This window comes from Phoenix dactylifera, chromosome 1 (assembly GCF_051530095.1).
Source record: "Phoenix dactylifera cultivar Ajwa chromosome 1, Ajwa_hap1_PhDact_Kaust_v1.1, whole genome shotgun sequence".
In the NCBI taxonomy this organism is placed as follows: Eukaryota; Viridiplantae; Streptophyta; class Magnoliopsida; order Arecales; family Arecaceae; genus Phoenix; species Phoenix dactylifera.
In genome coordinates, this window is record NC_143190.1 from 9,692,698 (window position 1) to 9,713,115 (window position 20,418).

General features: G+C 38.5%; 1 protein-coding gene across 1 annotated transcript; it reads left to right on the forward strand.

The window, feature by feature from the left end:
- The first annotated feature begins 636 nt into the window (after positions 1-636).
- On the forward strand, positions 637-19,408 carry LOC103696595 (bZIP transcription factor RISBZ2-like). The gene is made up of 6 exons (XM_039114298.2): positions 637-1,534; positions 3,001-3,097; positions 11,199-11,388; positions 18,086-18,161; positions 18,243-18,368; positions 18,801-19,408. The coding sequence occupies exons 1-6, from the start codon at positions 1,064-1,066 to the stop codon at positions 19,089-19,091; spliced, it is 1,251 nt and encodes a 416-aa protein (XP_038970226.1). The 5' UTR covers positions 637-1,063; the 3' UTR covers positions 19,092-19,408.
- Positions 19,409-20,418: the final 1,010 nt, after the last annotated feature.

The window sequence follows — 20,418 nt, forward strand, 5'->3', positions numbered from 1 at the left end:
TCTTCTTCTCCTTCTTCCTTTTTTTTTCTTTCTTTCTTTCTTCTTTTTTTTTTGGCTGTTGTGGCGGGTTCTTTATACAATGCGTATACGAATACACCCAATAAAATCAAAAAATACTAGCTCGTGGAGTGCATGTAGCAGCTCTCCATCTTCTGCTAAGAGGATGTATCCTGAGTGGTGAGCCGCATAGGCAGCCACCCAATCGGCCGCCCCATTGGCTTCTCTGAATATATGCTTAGCCTGGAAGGCCACTCCATTCCTCATCATTATCCCTATGTCCCGGATCAGGAGGTGATCATGGCATATCTTTTGATGCAAGGCTTAAGAAGATCAATCCAAGAAATGCTTTGTAACAAAATGTGTGGTTTTCTTGTCATCACTTCCCATTAGCTTCTCTACTTGGCATGGTATAATTCTGTCACCTTAAATTATGCTTGAGATCTCTTCTACAAGACTACAACAAAGAGAGAATGTTTCAGACCTCCACCCAACTAGCTCAACCATAATCCAAGATTTCCGTCTCAAACCAGTTGACGGTCTTCGTAAATTTTTTTAAGGTGGGTCCCATCAAATAGGTCGTGCCACGAACGCATCTAGTCATGACCTCCTTAGCTAATTTTTTATTCTTTTTCCCTTGAGCTGCAGTTTGAAGGCCGGACAAGCCATGACCACGCCCAGGATCCCAGAGGTTCCCTTTCACCCGGACGACAAGCCTCCACCTAGAAAAGTTGAATAAAAGAGAGAGGCAAAGAAAGAGAAACGAAAGCCAAAGAAAGAAGGAAAGAAAGAACTCATAAAGCAGAAATCTATGAGATGACATGCGTCTTTTGGTAAAGTGCTCTCTTCTTTATAGGCCGCATCATCTCACCCTTCCGTGAAAATTACAGGCATCCTTCTCCTCCTCTCCCTCTCTCTTATTCCACCCCAGCTTCAGCTGCCGAAATAGGGTGATAGAAGGGGGACTGGGGATATATAAAAAATGTGGATTAATTAATTCGGGATAAACTTAGAATAGGTGGGTTATAGAGAGGAACCGAGCGGAGAAAAAGAAAGGAGAGGGGAGATGGAGAGGGTTTTCTCAGTGGACGGGATATCCGACTCGTTCTGGGCTCCCTCCCCCGGCGGCCCGGGGCTGCTGCCGCCGGACGCCACCGACGGCGGGCCTCGTGGCGCGTTGAATCGGAGCCCCTCAGAGTGGTACTTCGAGAAGTTCCTGGAGGTCGCCGAGGAGGCCGCTGTCCCCAGCACCACTTCCCCGGTCCCTCCTAACCCTAACCCCGACCCTAATTCCAACCCTAATTGTAACCCTAGCCTCTCTCCTGCCTCCGTTGTTGCTTCTAACAGTTATGATGGTGGGAGGAAAGATGGGGGGAGAGGGGAAGATGACGAGGTGATCCAGATCAAGGCGCCCACCGTCCTTGCCGCCGCCGCTGCCGTGATCCAGCGTGGGCCGTCCGATCCGCCTGCGGATGTTGATCCTGTGCTTCTAAAGCAGCAGCTTGATATGTACTGTGCGGCAGTTGCCATGTCTCGGGTAAAGCTATCTATTTTTTTTTAAAGATTTATCTAATTTTTTAGATCTTATTTTTCCCCTCTGTTTCAAATCTTTTCTTTTATTGTCTGTCTTTTATGTTTGTTTGATTTTGGTATTATATTAAATTACTGGGCTCTTCTCCTTGCCTTGAGATTTTATCTTTAATTCTATATCTCCGTACAAGTTTCTTTTCTGCCTCTTTGATTAGAAGTCTTGGAAGATATGGATGCTTTTTTCTTGCTTGGTGGGTATGGATTTGGTTTCTATGATCAAGGGAGTTATTTTTTGTATATGTGCTAGTAGTTTCATTTATCTCGGTATTATTATAGTGTGTCCTGTCGTTATATGTTGTTCATTTTATCATATAATTATTTGAATGTTCTAGATAGAAGGAATAGATATTTCGATCATTACATTACTCCTGTTCAAAGCACTGGGGTTGAATGAGGACTAAATTTTTGGCCATGAAATCAAATCGAGTTTCTGCCCCTGCTAAAGTTTAGAGCTTGCCACCTCGGATGACACTATTAATCGAGGAGCAATGTTCATCTTAATATTTAACCATGAGACCTAAGGTGGCTGTTAAACAACTTAATACCAAGCACATGTTTACAGGATAAACCTTTGCCTGATAAAAAATGAGGATGATGTGCGTAGAATGAGGATAAAATTGAGGCACAATGTGGCCCTTAGCTATTCTAAGTAGAAAAGGTTAACATACGTTATACTAATCATTTCTTGCAGTAGTTATAACAATGGGTGGTGGCAGATAACCTTGAGATGTTTGAAACCTTTAAAGTGATTCATAATAGACTCATTTATAGGCATTGAAAAGGCAAGACGGGCTTTGCAAGAGAACTTGTTTTTCTTGATTAAATGGATGGATCATACACCAATCAATTTCAGTTGTCCAATTGATATCTCCATCTTTGGTATCCATAAAAGTGCTGTAAATGAAACTAATTTTATCCTGGTAGATGCTTCATCACAATCACCATACAATATGCTGTTTCCTTAACATACTGCATCAAATTCTTTTCCTGCTTTAGTTTACTATTTTCCCCCTAAAATGAATGTTGTTCAAGAATTCCTGCTATCTACTTAATTGTACACTGTCTAGCACCAAATTCAGAATATGTAGCACGTTATGCATGGACGTCCTGACAACACAACCAACATAGATGAAGTTGGAGGTAAAAGGGTGTGTATTCTGTCCATTCAATGGTTAGGCAGGTGTCTGCCCATTACACTCAAAAAACATATGCTCCAAGATGAAAGGTCTAGTTGGCGGCTGCATCCCCAGCATTGCATGGGCATGCAACTGGTTCTGCATTTAGTCATCTGCAGCAAACTTTGGAAATATACGCTTCCAGTGTACATTTGAACATTCAGGGTAGCCAAGGGCCGAATGTTCTGCTTAGGTGGTCTTATGCTTCCCCTAAAATAGTTTTTGTTTCTTTATGCAGGGTTCTGGTGTAAATCCACAGGATTCTTCTTCTTTAACTGATATTAAATCGCAGTCTTTGGATGCTTCAGAGCTAGGATCTCAAGCTCCTGCCAAAGGTATTCATTTTCCAAGCTGTGGTTTCTTAATAAACTAATTCTACAAGTTGCTGCAAGACGTTTTTTTAATTATATATCTATATGCAGATTCCTATCGTATATTATATTTGATTCAAAGAAATGATATTAAGGATATTTTAAGAGCCCGTAAAATCTTTATAGAATAACATCTGTTGGTACACGAGAATTCTTTCTAAAACTTTTAACAAGAAAGCACAGATATGGATACGACGCGATATGGATATGCCAATATGGAAAATCTTGAAAAAATTGTATATGACACGTCTAGATTACAGAAACAAATAAATAAATTTTAGATATATGCTTAAGATCCTCTCAGAAAAACCCCTCCCTATATGTATACTTAAAAACATCCGAGAAGCATGATTAGTTTATCAAAGAACACCATATATAACAATATTCAAAATTACGAAATATAAGATACTTGATAGCAGCATGGTTTATGCTTAATAGGTTAATAGTATACGAGCATAGTCCATACATAATACACCAAGGTTCGCTGTACCGGTCGGTACCGGTCGGTACCGAGCGTACCGTACCCATACCGATGGATACCGGTATCGGTACACCAATATCGGTACGGTCGGTACCGAGCGTACCGTACCGTACCGACACTCGGTACGCCTATACTAGTGCGGCACCGGTACGGGGTTCGGTACCGGTACGGCGAACCTTGTAATACACCTTCATGTCCATCATTAAAATATTAACATTTAATCAAAAAAGACAAATCTACAGCAAACATATAATATAATGCATCAAACATTCTATATTCTATTATGAGGTAGCACTAGCTGAAGACAAATTGAGAGAAGGGCGATTTAGATGGTTTGGATATGTACAATATAGTATGAGAGATGCACTAGTACAATGTAGTAATTTGATAACAGAGGGGTAGAGGTAGAGTGAAAATCACATGGGATGAATTAGTAAGAAAGGATCTGATATCTTTGCATCTTTCATAAAGTGTGGCCCTGAACAAAGTAGAAGAGAGGAAAAGAATTGATATAGCCAATCCCAACTAGTTTGGGGTTGATGCTTAGTTGAGTTGAGTTGAGTTGTATTATATTGGAAAGGTATGTAGCAGCCATAAAACCAGCAACATAATTAAAAGAAAGATGCAGCCTAGGGAAGAATTAATGAGATTAAGGGCAGCAAAATTCAAGAATTTAGCAAAAGTTAAGTACTTAAAAATGAACCAAATAAAATCAAATCATTGTTTCTTTTATATTATTGGACCCATATAGAAACCTAGGTTAAAAACCCACTTGTCATGGATGTGATAACCTACTACTAACACTAAAAGTATTCCTCAAGTATTCGAGGAGTATCCAGAAGGTATTTGTATCCTTAAAGTATCGAAGAGTATCTGGGAAATATTTGAGCATGTGCTATAAGTATCCAAGTGTATCCAGGAAGTATCCGGTCCGTAAAAAACATTAAAACAACGATGATACTTATTTCCTGTATCGAACATGTATCAGTGCCAACTGGAGCCGTTTCTGTATTTGATTCATATCTAATACTGCCACGACACCTATTTTGGAGTATCCGTGCTTCCTAGCTAGCAAGGAATAATTGTTCAATACAATATGTCTGGCTATGCCGCGGATACAATTTAAGAATAGTGATTCATACAAAGAAATAACTGACCAAAATATTACTTTTATTATTTTTCAACAAGGGATGGATATAATAGGAACATAAATGATGTGGTGCATAATGTAAGACTAAAGTAGCTACGATAGTTTTTGGAGATGTATTGCTAATAATGATGCATAAGTACGCACAAAAGCAAAATTCACATATTAAAGCGACAACTAGTGGAAAAGGAAGATTTGCTTCGAAACATGTTAGAAGGCTAGAGATGCATAAGATTTTGAAGAATTTGAAAAGAGCTGCAAACTATATCGAAGTATGTAGAGTTTAATGAGTTTCATAATGAATTTTCAAATTCAAAAGGTAGTTCTAGTAATATTCAAAAGCTAGCAAATATGTGAAAGGAACAAGTTAGACATAGACAAGTTTAAGGACTTTGAAGGCTTAAGAAATTATGGAAGAGTGTTAACTAGAAGAAGGCAAATTACAGGCCATTGGCAGTTAAGATCAGAAAAGAAAAGTGAAAATTCACATGATGATGCGTGCACAAGCACAAAAACAGTATTCACATATTAAAGTAGCCACTGGTGGAAAACGAAGATTTGCTTCAAAATATGTTAGAAGGCTAGAGATACAGAAGATTTTGAAGGTATAAGAATTTGAAAGGAGCAGCAAACTAGATTGAAGTATGCAGAGTTTATGATTTTCATAATGAGTTTCAAAGTTCAAAAGATAGATTTAATGATATTCAAAAGCTAGCTAATATGTGAAAGGGAACAAGTTAAATAGACCACATAGATGTTCTGAAGACACTAGAAAGTTTTAAGAAATTATGGAAGAAGATGTTTATTAAAAGAAGACAAATTATAGGCTATTGGAATTTAAAATTTTTAAGGCAAAGTGGAGAGGGCAGTACTCAAGAATTATGAATACAAGTTCATGTCTGAGAATTTCAGATCTACACCTAGATTCCTACCAAGAAGATATGAACATAAGTGCCATGATTTACAATATTTGAACAATTTATAATCCCACTATGGAATGCTTTTATACTATTTTACCTATCGATTTAAAAAGTGAATGATAATGATTAAATTGGGATGTAAGATGCATGGACAAACTGAGAATCCGGACTATTCATTATGATCTGCATATCTTAAGACATATGGACCAAAATATTACTAGTTCAGATTCTTCTAGGTAACAAATTGGAACTGCTCTTGCTATTCCTAGGTCAAACGTTTCAAAAATATGATACAAATACATTCGCATGCTCTAACAAGCAAAAAAAAATGCAAACAATAGTTTTAAACTACAATAAACCTTCCATTAAGAATTCATTGATGAATAAATGTGAGTACCTATAAGCCTTTAAACTACAAGAGGGAGTTAGATTGCAAGATTCTAGCAATTGCTTAGCTCTCAATTTACACCCTTAAATTTACCAAATGTTACTGCTTTCACTAATTTTTGGTCATTGATCACTTTACTTGTTATTGGAGAGTCTAAGGTATTGCTTCTTTGAGCTTGTCATATTATTGTTATCCATACTCGCACCAACTCTTTTTGTATTATTGTTATCCATATTTCTATTTGGAAGCTCATCTTCTCTTTCACATATAAATTTCCCATAATTACCCTTTTCTGGTAACATTTTATGTTTTCTTATCTTTCTATTTCTTTTATTAATCCTGGATTATCCAAAAGTCAAGTAAAAAGATCTTTAGATTTACAAAAATTAAGGTTGCAACTTGGGCGGTTTGGGTAGGTTGAGGGCTCACCCAAACGTAACCCAACCCAACCCAACCCAAACATTACATCTCCCATCCCTACATTGATCTGGGATATCCAACCCCAACCGCATCTTAAAGCTAGATTTGGGTTGGATCGGATTACTCTTTGGTTGTGCTGGGTTAGGTCAGACTAATCCAGTTAGGATGAGTTGTGCAAGTAATTTAAGGTCGAGGAAATGTTTCAGTCTTTCAGACATTTTTTATAGGTCAGTAATTGTATTTAATAAGATCTCATTTAGGCAATTACACAATTTTGTTACTTAGTAGGGTTAAAATTTAATTAAATGAAGCATATAAGTATTTAGTTGGAAGGTGAAAATTAATTTAGTTATATTTTGTGTTGGGTTGGGTAAGTGGGTTAATACTCAACCCTAGCTCCAACCCAATTTGGGGTCGGGTCGGGATTTATGAGCCCAAACCACACCCAAGTTCATAAAACCTCGGCCTTACTCCCCCTAACAAGCAAGTTGGGCTGATCAGGTCTGGGTGAGACCAAGTTGCAAATCTACTTGTAATATTTGAATTTTGCCTATAAATATTGCAAATCATGATGAATAATGTGGACTTTGGATTTGTAGGGCTCACTGTATATTGAAAAACAAAAAAATATGCTAGGATGATCAACTGTTGAGTAGACTTGGGCACTGGGCCGGGCCGTGGGCGGCCCGGCATGAAGCGGGCCGTGCCTGGCACGGCCCGCTAGCTACAGTACCGGGCCGTGCCTGGCACAGCCCATTCAAGGGGGCCGTGCTGGGTCACGGGTTTCTGGCCCGCGGGCCGAGCTCGGCACGGCCCGCTCTTGGCCCGCAAGCACGGCCCGCTCTTGGCCCGCGGGCCAAGCACGGCACGGCCCGCGGGCCAGCCCGGCACGGCCCATAAGGGCCTGGGCCGGGCCAGGCACGGCCCGTCTCCATTAAAATAAATGCTTCATAAATTTTTTTTAATAAATTAATAAATATTGAAAACTAAGGATTTATTAATATAAAGCCACCTTAATGGTGGGGGGTTTGGCATAGACCCCTATCAGTTTATTAATTTAAATCAAAATGGTACATGAAGGGAGGTTTGGACCTTGGTCTGACCTTCAGAATACAATAAGAAAGGAGAAAAAATAGAGATGACTCACTTTAACAATTAAAAAAATAAAAATGTATAATTATAAAAAATTAAGAAATCTTACTAATCATCAGTGATTCAGTGAATCTGTATTCACTCTTCAGTGGTGTTTGTATCATCATCATCAGAGGATGTTGTATTATGTCCACCTTTATCTTGAAGTCTTGCCTCAACATCCAACCAATCTTTGAAGCAGAGAAGCATCTCAACCGTTTCGCCCGTCATCCTACTACTCTTTTCGTCAAGAACACGCCGACCTGCACTAAAAGCGGATTCCGATGCTACCGTGGACATCGGCACAGCTAAAATATCGCATGCAATTGCAGACATAACAGGATATTGATTTTTAACACTCTTCCACCAAGATAATACATGTAGACTCTCTATTTGATTTTCATCATATGCAGACTGAAGATCATTTCGTAAATAAAATTCTAGTTCACTACTTAAAGATGAAGAAGATGAAGATAAACTTGAAGCATGTGTGTGTTTTCTCTGTGCAATGAATGAAAAAATAGATGACAAATGAGAACTACTAGAAGAAGAAATAGAGCTTTGTACGGAGAATCTAGATCCACGAATTTTTTCATCATATATAGCATAAATATCATAAAGAAGTTGTTTTACCTCAATTTTAGCAGGTTCAGGATCTTGAATCATATTTTCACAGTATGCATCAAGTAAAATTAGCACGCCATTCAATTTAACTCTTGGATCAAATACAGCAGCTAAGTTATGCATAGGACATATCTTGTCCCAATACTCATTCCATTTAGATTTCATTTGTTCAATAATAGGCATTAAAACATCATCATATCTATGTTCTGCAAATTTTTGACTAATTATATATGCTTGTTGTAAAAATGAACATGAAGTTGGATAATAAATACCAGAAAGAACATTGGTAGCATTATAAAAACTAAGCAAAAAATCTTCCAAAATTTTTTCTTTATTCCAATCAGTTTCAGTCAATGTAAAGCCTAATCCACGATCATTAATATATGCACTTAATAAGTTTTTATATGGGTATGCATCATGTATCATGCTATATGTTGAGTTCCAACAAGTAATTACATCAATTTTAAATTTTTTAAAACGTTTACCATGATTTATACATAGTTCCTTAAATTCTTGAAGTTTTGATCTTGAAGCATGAATAAAAGAAACTGCATTTCTAATTTTTGAAATTACATCTTGAATCATGCCCATGCCAGCTTGAACAGAAAGATTTAAGATATGACATGCACATCTAATATGCAATAAATTTCCATCTAACATGGGATGCAATGAGTCTTTTAATAATGTAACAGCAGAATTATTATTAGATGCATTATCAAAAGTAATAGACATAATTTTATCATTAATATTATATGAACATGCAGTTTGATAAATGACATTTGAAATTTGTTGCCCAGAATGTGGAAAATCAAAAGCACGAAAAGCAAGAATACGTTTATTTATTTTCCAATCATTATCAATATAATGAGCAGTAATGGCAATAAAACAATTACTACCTACAGATGCTGACCAAATATCAGAAGTTAATGAAATTTTTACATTTAAAGTAGAAAGTGTTTCAATTAAACTTTGTCTCATTGCTAAAAAGTTAGTCATAGCTACTCTTCTAAATGTACGCCTACTAGTTCTTTTGTAAGCAGGTTGTAGGTTTAATTGAACATATTCTTCAAAATTAAAAGATTCACATAAACTAAAAGGTAATTCATCCTTAACTATCCATTTTACAAGTGCTTTTCTTTGATTTTTTTGATTATATGCAAAATTACCTACAAGTAATCCCCCTTGTATATTAAGGGTACTTTGAGTTTGAGCATGAGAATCATGCATCCTATGACTCTCTTGATGTCTTTTTAAATGCCCTGTTCCCCCACTACTACTACAACTATAAAGTTTGGCACATTTTTTACATTTAGCTTTTCAGACTCCATCAACCATAACTCTATCAAATTCATTCCATACAGCACTAGTCCTCTTACGAGAATAGGTTTGATCTTCACTCGGTTCACTAGTTCTAGAGGAACTAGGAACATGGGGTTGGGGATTAGTTTCTTCTCCCTCAGAAACAGGAGGAATGCCAAAATGACTTTCCTCAAAAGATGGCATATCTAAATTGATGAATTCAAAAAATAAAAACTAACCACAAGGAGGAATTGAGTAGAGGGTCGGAGGGCAGAGGCAGAGCCGAGATTCTGAGCTTCCTCTTGTGCTCTCAACAGGAGTGACCTTCTCTTCTCAACAGGAACCTCCTCTTGTGTAGCACTTGAACACTTGCTAAATGCAAACTAAAAATTAAATTGCTAGAAGAGCACTTTAGAAGAGAGAAATAATAGTAGTAGAGAAGGAGAGAATAGTTGGTTTGGTGTGGTGAGAATGAGGGAGGAAAGGGGTATTTATAGAAGCCCAAATTTTTTTCCCAAAATACCCCTCAATTTAGCCGTTTTTGGATTGTTGGGAGGGGCATTTTTGGAAAAATCCCAAAATAGCCGTTGGAAACGGCTATTTTTCTCCCCCTCTCTCCAGACGGGCCGGGCCAGGCACGGCCCGTTTAGACCTCTGGCCCAGTGGCCCGTTTAGACGATGCCCAAGTCTGCTGTTGAGTCTGAGATTTTATGCAATTGCTGAGAGAGGTAAGATTGGAGAAATGACACTTGGTTTTGGTTGATGATGAAAACAAAATGCCAGAGAACCACGAGACATTTATATGATGGCCAATGAAGAGGAGCATATAAACATTAAATGTGAATTCTTTTAAAAACGTTTTGTGTGGCAACGTTGACAAGTATGGAGAAATGGATAGAGAACTTTTAGGTGTAACTGGCTTGGACCACGACCAATTTATAATATTGTGTAGCATCAGTATAGCTGCATACTGTCCTGTATGCAAGCAATGCCTCTTGGTGTATAGTTGATAAGACTAGGCAGGGGTGATTGTTTAATTGGAACTCTTGACAGAAGCATTAGATGATAAATATTGAAATGATACTCAAGAGTGTAATATATTATATGAAGTGTAATTTTAATAGGAATGTATTTTATAAGGTTGAATAGTGATGCTTAAATCTTTATGGTTCGAGGTCCTTTGAAGATACTTTTTCTGGCCTCCTCCTCCAACAGAAAAGAAGTGAAAGAAGAAAAACTGTAACGTACCTAGTACATTCCTTTTTAGTTCTAATACTTTCCCTATTACTCCCGCATTTGCTGTGAGTCACCAGATGATCATGCCGACAACATTATGCCATCCTGTTCTATAATAGTGTCCTTCAGCAGTGGTTATACTCGCAAATTAGTCTGGACATTTTTTTCAGTAAAACACATTGACTTGGTCAATATCTTTGAAAATGTACCTTTTGTTTTCCTTTTCTGAATTAATTATTGTTTTACTAATCACATATATTTCTATTACGTCATATCCTTATAGTCCATTAAAATGTTATTGGTGGATTGCTACTTTTTATGAACACATTGGGGTGCATGGATCTGTTTTTTTAACATGAGATATTTCTTTTTCTTTCTTTCTTTCTTTTTTTCTTCTTACATCTACCCTTGCATGACAGGAAACAATTCTAAGGTGCAAGCAGGTAGTGGACCAAGTGGAGGTCCAGCTCCTACCGTCATGCAGAACTTAGGTGTCCAAGGGAGGCTAACTACCAGTGGATCATCAGGAGAGCAGTCGGATGATGAGGAACTTGAAGAAGTGGAAACAACAGAAAATACAGACCCTGCTGATGCAAAGCGTGTGAGGAGGTAAACATGAATATGTAATTATCCAGTTAGTATCCTTATCTTGTTGCTTCTGAACTTGGTAGTACAGATATTTCAAAGTGCATGATCTGATATATATATATATATCAGATACCAATACTTGTTGGATATAGCTAGGATATTTGTCAGTGTTTATTTTTAAGTATCATATTTTTTTTCATTATTATTTCTTTTAAAGCTCTAGATATGTCCTGGACATGTGCTGGCTACTTCCTGATATCTTCAAGGAGGGGGGGGGGGGGGGGGATGAGGGTTTTGCTTATTTTCTTTGATGAATGTTGAACTTGGGCTAGTGGGTGGGCAACAGGCATGCAATATTTCTTTCTGTAAAGGTTTGCCATCCATGCATGCATGCATGCGCTCATTTTTTTATCCCCATATTCCACCATGCGATACTCTATATTTAGAAGATTTACCATGAAGGCTTTTAGTAATCCTTTATCCACATCCATGCTTCATAATTGTCAACCGTCACTTGCTATTTTAGGCTGCTATATTATACAAATAGTGATATTGAGTTTATTAATCGGTAAAATCACCTAAAATATTTTCATTATTTTTTTCTCTTCTTTGAGTTTAATCTTTGTTTGTTGAAAATGGCAGCTAAACAATCAGGGCAACATAATGCTTTAAAACCATAGATTTATAAAGATCCCGCATAGCATAGGGCCTTATGCGTTCTTCAGATCTCAGAGTTAACAATTCTTGGAGAATTTACCTCGACTAGTCTTACTGAACTCTAGGGAATGATCTTTACGGCTTTTGAATTGATAATGGGAGCTGAACAACAATTTGTGAAATTTGGCCACATTTGTTTCTGAGAGCAGTTCTTGTCACTGCTAATTATTGTTGGTTAACAAAATATCTTTGCTATTCCATATGAAATAGAAAAAGAGAAGAATGTGCATGTCAGCTTGTCTAATTCACTAAATGTATAAAACAGTTGTACAGACCACTTGCGTTTTCTTGTTACTGAGAAAACTAAAACAACTTACAGTTTTTCTATCAAATGCAGGAGGCAAATTGCATAGCAGGTAGACAAACTCAAAGTTTGTCTATCATGCATCGAGTGTTTCATGGAGCCAGCTGGCTTAATATAGGCCTTAGACAAGTTAACTAAGTAAATGGAAGCACCTTCCATACAGTATTACCTAGTCGGCAGTCACTTGCTACCACTGTCCCTAAGTGGTCACCACTTATAGCTTTAAAAAATTGGACATGACAACACTTATCATATAACACTATTGTTTTTAAATTCACAAATATATGAACATATCAACATATATTTGCTACTAAACTATGCTAACTAGCTGATGGTTCTTGTCAAGAACTTGCATTTTATGCTACTAGTATAGTACCTGGGGCATTAATATTAAAATTATAGTACTGAAAATAAAAATGTCGAACATATAGTTATTACATTTCATAAGGTTAGCTTCTCCACCTGAGTGTTTGATCAGTATTTTAGGGTAAATAATTAATGGAAAAGAAAAATAACATATAATCTAGAAAAGATGAAGAGATCAAAAATTCTTATAGCTTATGAAACCATCAGCCAACATGAAGATAAAGATAAAGGTTTTCAATTTTCATAGTTAATTTGGATGAATCAGAAGTTTTCATTTCATGTTATGAATACTCTAATGTCCCTTGGATTTGATGGAAGGTTCATAGTCATTATCCAAAATAACCTTAACATATGGAGAATCTAGGAGAGATGTGAAGTATTTATATTAAAGGATGAACTTGTAAATGAACGTGTTTTTAAATAAATGTTTAAATCAAATTCTTGATATAATCTTAAGGGTATTTTTAATATATGCATTTTTAAATATCTAAAATTATGTGAATACCCTCGCAAATTTACTATTTGCATATATACCCTTGTAAATTATTCTTTTTTGCATGTATATCTTTACAAAAATCAAATTACATGTATACCTACACAAATTTAGTATCTATGTGTCTGCAACATCATCATCAATAGCGGGTAGCACATAAATATTGTATCTTAAGAAGTTATTGATAAGCCTAATCTAAAAATAGAGAGGCCATACAGAATGGCTTGGTTCAAAAGAGGCAATGAGGTAACCATTTTCAAATGTTCAATTTCCAATATCTCTATTGGTGACACATAGGTTGACAATGTATAGTGTGAAGTAGCATTGGTGGTTGCTTGCCACATATTGTTTTTGATGATAGATGCTTGCCACATATTACTGGGTTGCCCTTGGCAATATGATCAAGGGATGATCCATGATGGAAGATACAACATATACTCTTTTTGTAAAGATAAAGTATGTATTGTGCTCCGACTTATGAAAGAGGAATCTCAACCAAGGAAGGAGAAGGATCCAAGTCTCCTTACTATCAAAAGCTTCCGCATTGAAAGTAAGGGCTCAGGTTGCTTATATATGGTCATCCACAAGGAAGAGGCTGGTGTAAATCCTATGCCTGATGACATGAAGCCACCCTTGACGAGTTTGATGATCTGTTGCCTAAAGAGCTCCCTAACCATGTGTTTGGTTGGGGTCATGAGAGGATGGATGGCCCCCATCCACCGTTTGGTTCAAAAAATCTGAGGACAAATGGATGAAAAGGAGGAATTGCCCATTCATCCTGGCCTACAAATTTGGATCCTCCCAAATTCGGAGAATGCAAGGAAGGATAAATGGAGTATATGAGGAGTGGGTTTTTACGTTGACAAAATTACCTCTTATTAATTTTTTGACAAAATCCTAACACTTCTTCACTCTTCTACTAGACAAGAGACCCATGCTCCACCTCTTGTCTACTCTAGCGGCCTTCCCTCTTCTCCTCAATGCCACCAACCCATCATTGCCCCAGCCCACCACCATCCATCTCCTCCTCTACTCTACCTCATCAGCTCAACCGTTGTCCCTCTTCACCTTTATCATCCGAGGGTAGTTTAGTAAAAATGTCATACAAATATCATCCATTCTTTCTTTAATTCCTCCTATACCAAACAGAAGGAGGGAATCATTTGCATCCATCCTTCATGTTTCACTGAACACAAGAGGATGGATGGAAGACTCAACCATCCTTCCTCCAATTCGTCCTTTGTACTAGAGGGTAAATGTCAATCTTCTATGCGTGACATCCAGCACATAATAGACCTTGTACCCGATGCCAACTGGCCAAATCTCCCACATAACTGCATGGTGTCAAGGGAGCATGAGGAGTCATAAAGGCAAGTAAATGAGTTTTTGTAGAAAGGCTTGATCCACAAGAGTTTAAGTCCTTGTGTCGTACCTGCCTTGCTCCCTCCAAAGAAATATAAGTCCTGAAGAACGTGTGCGGACAGCTGCATCATCAACAAGATCATGGTGAAGTGCTGATTTCTCATCCCTCCATTGGATGATATGTTAGACTAGCTTGTAGGAGCCCATATCTTCTCCAAGATTGACCCTGCTTGACCTTTCTCATCAACAAGATCATGGTGAAGTGCTGATTTCTCATCCCTCCATTGGATGATATGTCATATCATTCATCTCTCCAGTGCTCTGAGCACATTCATGCTGACATACTTATGTGCAGCCACAATTCTTGCGAGTATATTGAGCACTTGAGATAGGTTCTTGGAGCCTTATGCTAAGCGCCGTATGCAACGTCTGCTGTGTTAGTATCAAGCTCCAGACCGTTTGTCTGGCGGCACAGGTTGGTACGGCCTTGCATCGTGCTGTGCCGACCCTGTACCGACATAGTAGAAGCAGGGGAGGAGAACAGGGTAGCAAAAGAGAGAGAAGGGGGAGGCCAAGGGAGGCCGATGGAGTGCTGGGGAGCCACCGTGCGGAGGAGGTGGAGGTCGGAAATTCGCGGAGGTGGGGCTCTCTGCGCGGAGGTTCCTAGGCCTCCGCCGGCCGGCCCCAGCCGGCCTCTCTTTTCCTTCTTGCCCCAGCCGCCGGTACGGCTCGGGACACCCCGAACTGGGTGGTTTGGGATGGGGACGGTTTCGCCGACCATGGCTGTATGTGAACTCCAAGAAGCATTCGTGGATTGTGCCCAAATTGAACTTCTTGGGATATGTCATATTTGAAGATAGCATATGAGTTGATGAGGAGGTCAAAGCCATCAAAGAGTGGTCATCTTCTTGAAACGTCCATGATGTCGAGAGCTTTTGCAACCTTGTATCATTTTATCGGCACTTCAGGAAGTACTTTTCATCCATTGTCACCCCCACCATTAACTGCATGAAGCAAAGGAAGTTTATTTGGATGTTCAATGTCAAGAAAAACTTCCACAAATTGAAAGAGTTAATAATGCAAGTACCTATCTTAGACTACTTAACTTTGTCAAAGTGTTCGAGGTTGAATTGATGCATTTAAAGTTGTCATTGGCGCAGTTCTCTCTCAAGAGGGTCAACTAATGGCCTACTTCAACAAAAAGCTGAATGAAAGCCGCCTCAATTACTCTACCTACGATATAGAGTTTTATGCTACAACATAGGCCTTGCAATGTCATAAATCGTATCTCCAACAATGTGACTTTGTACTCTAATCGTGAGGCATTGTCCTTGATGGAAATCACCACCTTAATTGCTGACATGGATGATGGACTACATTTCTGCTAACAGTTGGACTTTGTGATCAAGCAAAGTTCGGCACTGTGAACTAAGTAGCAGATGCACGCAGCCACCAACATATTCTACTTGGTACTCTCTCTGCAGAGGTAGTGGGTTTTGACCTACTAAAAGATCTGCATAAGAAAATGTAGATTTTGGAGCTATCTAGTCTTTAAGCACAAACGTACTCCTAACTTCTCTATGATTGATGACTTTTCTTCAGAACTTCCCTTTGCATCTCAGATTGTTCCATGAGAGAGAAAATCATCCAAGAACTACACTTTAGAGGACTGGGTGGTCATCTTGAACAGGACAAAACCATGGCCCTTGTATAAGAAAGTATCATTGGCCCTGATTTGGTGTGATGTGATCTTGGTTCATGATGAGATGTCAGATTTGCCATATAGCAATTGGTTATGTGCTGAACATAGTTCTTTATACCCCTTTGCCTATCCCTATAGCTCCATGGATCGAAGTGAGCATGGACTTCATTCTTGGATTGCCTAGAACACCATGCATATTTGACTGCATATTTATAGTGGTGGATAGGTTTAGCTCACTTCATCCCTTGCAGAAAGATGATGGATGCTTCTCATGTTGTATATTTGCACTTAATAGAGGTGGTTCGACTGCCTGGAGTTGCTAAGATTGGCACTTCAAATCGTGACATAAAATATATGAGTCACTTCTGGAGGATGCTGTGGCTAAAATTGGGGACAACATTGCAGTTTAGCAGTGCCTACCACCCTCAAATGGATGGTCAAATTGAAGTGGTCAATAGAAGCCTCTGGAATTTACTCAGATGCCTTGTGTGAGACATGCTGATAGTTTGGACTTGGCTCTTCCTCAAGCCAAGTTCGCTTATAATAGCTCGTGCATCCGTTCTACTGGTTCAAGTCCATTAGAGATTGTGTATAGGAGGACACCAAACAGTGTGCTCGCTTTGGTGCTGCTACCAAATACGCAGGTAGTTAGTTGTGATGCAAAAGACTTGATGGATCAGATCGAAAACATTCATAATCACAGAAGCAGCTTGGGGAGTCTAATACCAAATATAAAGAAGCCACTGACGCACCCTATCAGCACAAAGTTTTCATAGAAGGTGAACTTATGATGGTCTACCTTCAGAAGGAGAGATTTCCTGCTAGAACCTACAACAAGCTAAACCAATGGAAGCTTGGCCCTTTCAAAATTTATGGTGGTCAATGACAATGCTTATCGTGTTGAGCTTCTCGAGGGGTATGATCTCTCTCCTATCGTTAATGTTGCAAATCTTTTTGCTTTCGATGGAGATGAGAAGCTGGATCTAGCTTAATTGCCAGCAATTACACCAAAAGATCCAGTTGAACAGATACTTAAAGTATGATCCATCAACACTGGGAACACGTCCCATGGTCAATACTTGGTCAAAATGGAAGAACAAGCTAGCCACCATAGATTCTTGGTTTCTACGCTTAAGTCAGTTCTAGAAGGCTACCGCAGATTACAAAATAATCTTGAAGATCATATCTGATCAAGCGACGTTAAGATGAGTCAAGATATTATCAAGAGGCATATTATAGAAAATATTCTTTTTGTTTTCCTCATTTGAAAGAAACGAATGCGGACACATTTGTGGGAAGGTTCACCGGTTCCTCTAACTACAAATAGAAGTTCCTCGCCATTGTAAAGAGCATCTTAAATTAAATAATATTCCTAGATCTACTCTCCATTATTCTGTGAGAGTTCTCTTCAATGCTTCTTCCTCGTATCTTGCACTTCATTGTTGGGTCCGTTTCTTCCTCAAGGAGAAAGATCACCGTGTGCATTAACATCCCAGTTCAAGAGAGAATTGATGTCCTGCATTTGTCTCGCTTCTGCTTTCCTTTTGGATGATGATACTGCGGATATCATCCTGTTCCCCAAGAGCAAAATCCTTGATCCATAGGGAACAATATGTAATCTTCAGTAAGACCTTTTACATCTTTAAGTTGCCATAGATATTTGCTACTGTTGATGGTCCCACTATCTGTTGTGAAGGCGTACAAGTTTAACTTTTCTAATGCGTTAGATTTGTAATTTGTTTGGTTGAATTTCAATTGATTTGTTTGCCGCCAGGATGCTTTCAAATCGAGAATCGGCAAGACGTTCGAGGAGGAGAAAGCAAGCACATTTGAATGAGCTCGAGGCACAGGTCTGGTTTCATAAGTCTGTTTTCTTGTAATTTGCAAACAATGCCATGATTTTGTTTGACTTGAATGACATTGTTACATAGGTCTCACAATTAAGACTTGAAAACTCATCGTTGTTAAAGCGTCTTACTGATATCGACCAAAAGTACAATGATGCTGCTGTGGATAATAGGATACTAAAAGCAGATGTAGAGACTCTGAGAGCTAAGGTATGCTAACTACATATGAAACTCCATGTTCAAAATGATGGTTTGCCAGTTCCCTTATATTTTGGTTCATACAGCTGTTATGCTTGTGCCAGCCTCGTGGAATTTGTGGTTGAGGAGTTGCCTCTCTCATAAGATTGGTTAAACATAGTAATAGCTTGGTCAGCACTTTTATCCTTGCCTATTAACTCATCCATGCTATCAAGCATATTGCTTGAAGTACATGGATGATGCGGGTATTTTCAATCATGTAAATGGAACTAATTGATAGTCCTGATTCATGGTGACTGTGAAAATGGACAGCTAGATTTTTATTAGATGGTTTCTTTGAAGAAAAATTGCATTTGATCCTATGTTTTTATTGAAATTGTCTCCAACTATAGGCAGACCTATCTGATCAGGCGTTTGTAAACAATCTAATGTCTATACGTACAGGTGAAGATGGCAGAGCACACCGTAAAGAGAGTAACTGGTATGAGTCCTTTGCACCCGAACATCTCCGACGTATCAACAATCAGCATGCCTTTCAGTGGGAGTCCACCTGATGCAACATCTGATGTTGCTATTCCTATCCAAGATGACCCAAACCACTTCTTCCAGCCACCGCCACATGACCAAAGAATCAATACGTGTCTCCCGGAGTTTGCCCCTGCTCCTCCAGTCGGGGATGCTATGCGTGGCGCTGTGGCTGGTGAGAAGATGGGTAGGACCGCTTCGATCCAATAGGTGGCTAGTCTTGAGCACCTCCACTGATCATTGGGATGCTGCTGCACGGGTTCCTGAGAGCTCTGTCAACAGCAAACAAAACCAGGTATAAAGAAATTCTGAAACTGCCTACTGTTGATGTTGTCAACTTTCTGTGCATTGTAAAGGAAATCTATCTGATTCTTATTTTGGATGCTACGTATTGGCACCATCAGTAGTATGTCTATCTAATGAACGGTGTTGTTCTCTTTAACATCTTTGATACTTGTATTAAGAAATTTTCGTACTTGATGCCAAGCAGAACCTTGATTAATACATGTCATCCTAAAGTTGATGCAGAGGAGTACTGTGTATAAATTTGGTCTTAACCCACTTTATACATGGAATAAAAGTTGCTTTAAAAGCATTACATGCCTAAGACTTTAGTTTATCTGCACATTTTGTGAAAAACGTGGACTCTTGAAGTTCAAAACTACTGGTTGACCTGCATTTGCAATCATTAATATTGAATTATAAACACCATTAGACACACTCATGCATGTCTTTTGAAAAAATGTTTAGAATATATAATAGTATGCTATTTAACCCCAATTTGAAAATAGCTGAAAGAGTTCAAAACTGCTGCAAGAAATGATGCCTTTGCCTGCCATTATGGTGGATTGCGATATTAAAATCCACCATAATCGGAACAAAAAAGAAAATGTACGCCCAAGTTTTCTAGGTCAGTTGGGAAAACAGTTTTAAGCTTGGTTCAAGGTCCCTCTTAATGCACACAAATTTGTGCCAAAAACCTAATTATCAAAGTCTCTTGGGTGATATGCCCACTTCATTTATCATGAATATTAGCACGGCAGGAATTTTTTTTTATGGGTTTTGATGAATAATAAATTTGTTCTGTTCATGCCTAAATGTTAGGGTATGGTAGGAGGTAAATTCCAATATCTACGTATGTATGTATGTATAGATATATATAGATATATTTATATACAATCTCAACAAGGCTCGTAAATTTTCGATCCAAGTATTTTGCTTTTCAAACTTGACTCCAAAAATAACTCCAGTTTCTCGAGTTCGGTAATAATTGATTCGAGTTGAGTCGAGCTTGAGTAGTTCACGGGCTGCTCGGCCATTTGCAATTTTTTTTTCTATTCTCTGCCGGTTCTAGCTCAAATCCAGCATTCAACTTGATGTAAGAGAATTGTCAAATTAAAAATCACCTTCACCATAAGGCCTCAAGGATTGCAAACTTTTGGAAAAACCTATTCCCACATGTAACTGAAACTCGGTGGTGTTGCCCGGTCCTCCCCTCTCCAGGTGTGCCCCTTGTCCCCGACCAAGTGCATCGCGC

Bases quoted from the DNA above. Each gene is read 5' to 3' on its own strand.
- LOC103696595 (XM_039114298.2), top strand. From the start codon at position 1,064: ATGGAGAGGGTTTTCTCAGTGGACGGGATATCCGACTCGTTCTGGGCT. The intron at 1,535-3,000 runs GTAAAGCTATCT...TTCTTTATGCAG, and splicing joins CGGCAGTTGCCATGTCTCGG to GGTTCTGGTGTAAATCCACA. The intron at 3,098-11,198 runs GTATTCATTTTC...CTTGCATGACAG, and splicing joins ATCTCAAGCTCCTGCCAAAG to GAAACAATTCTAAGGTGCAA.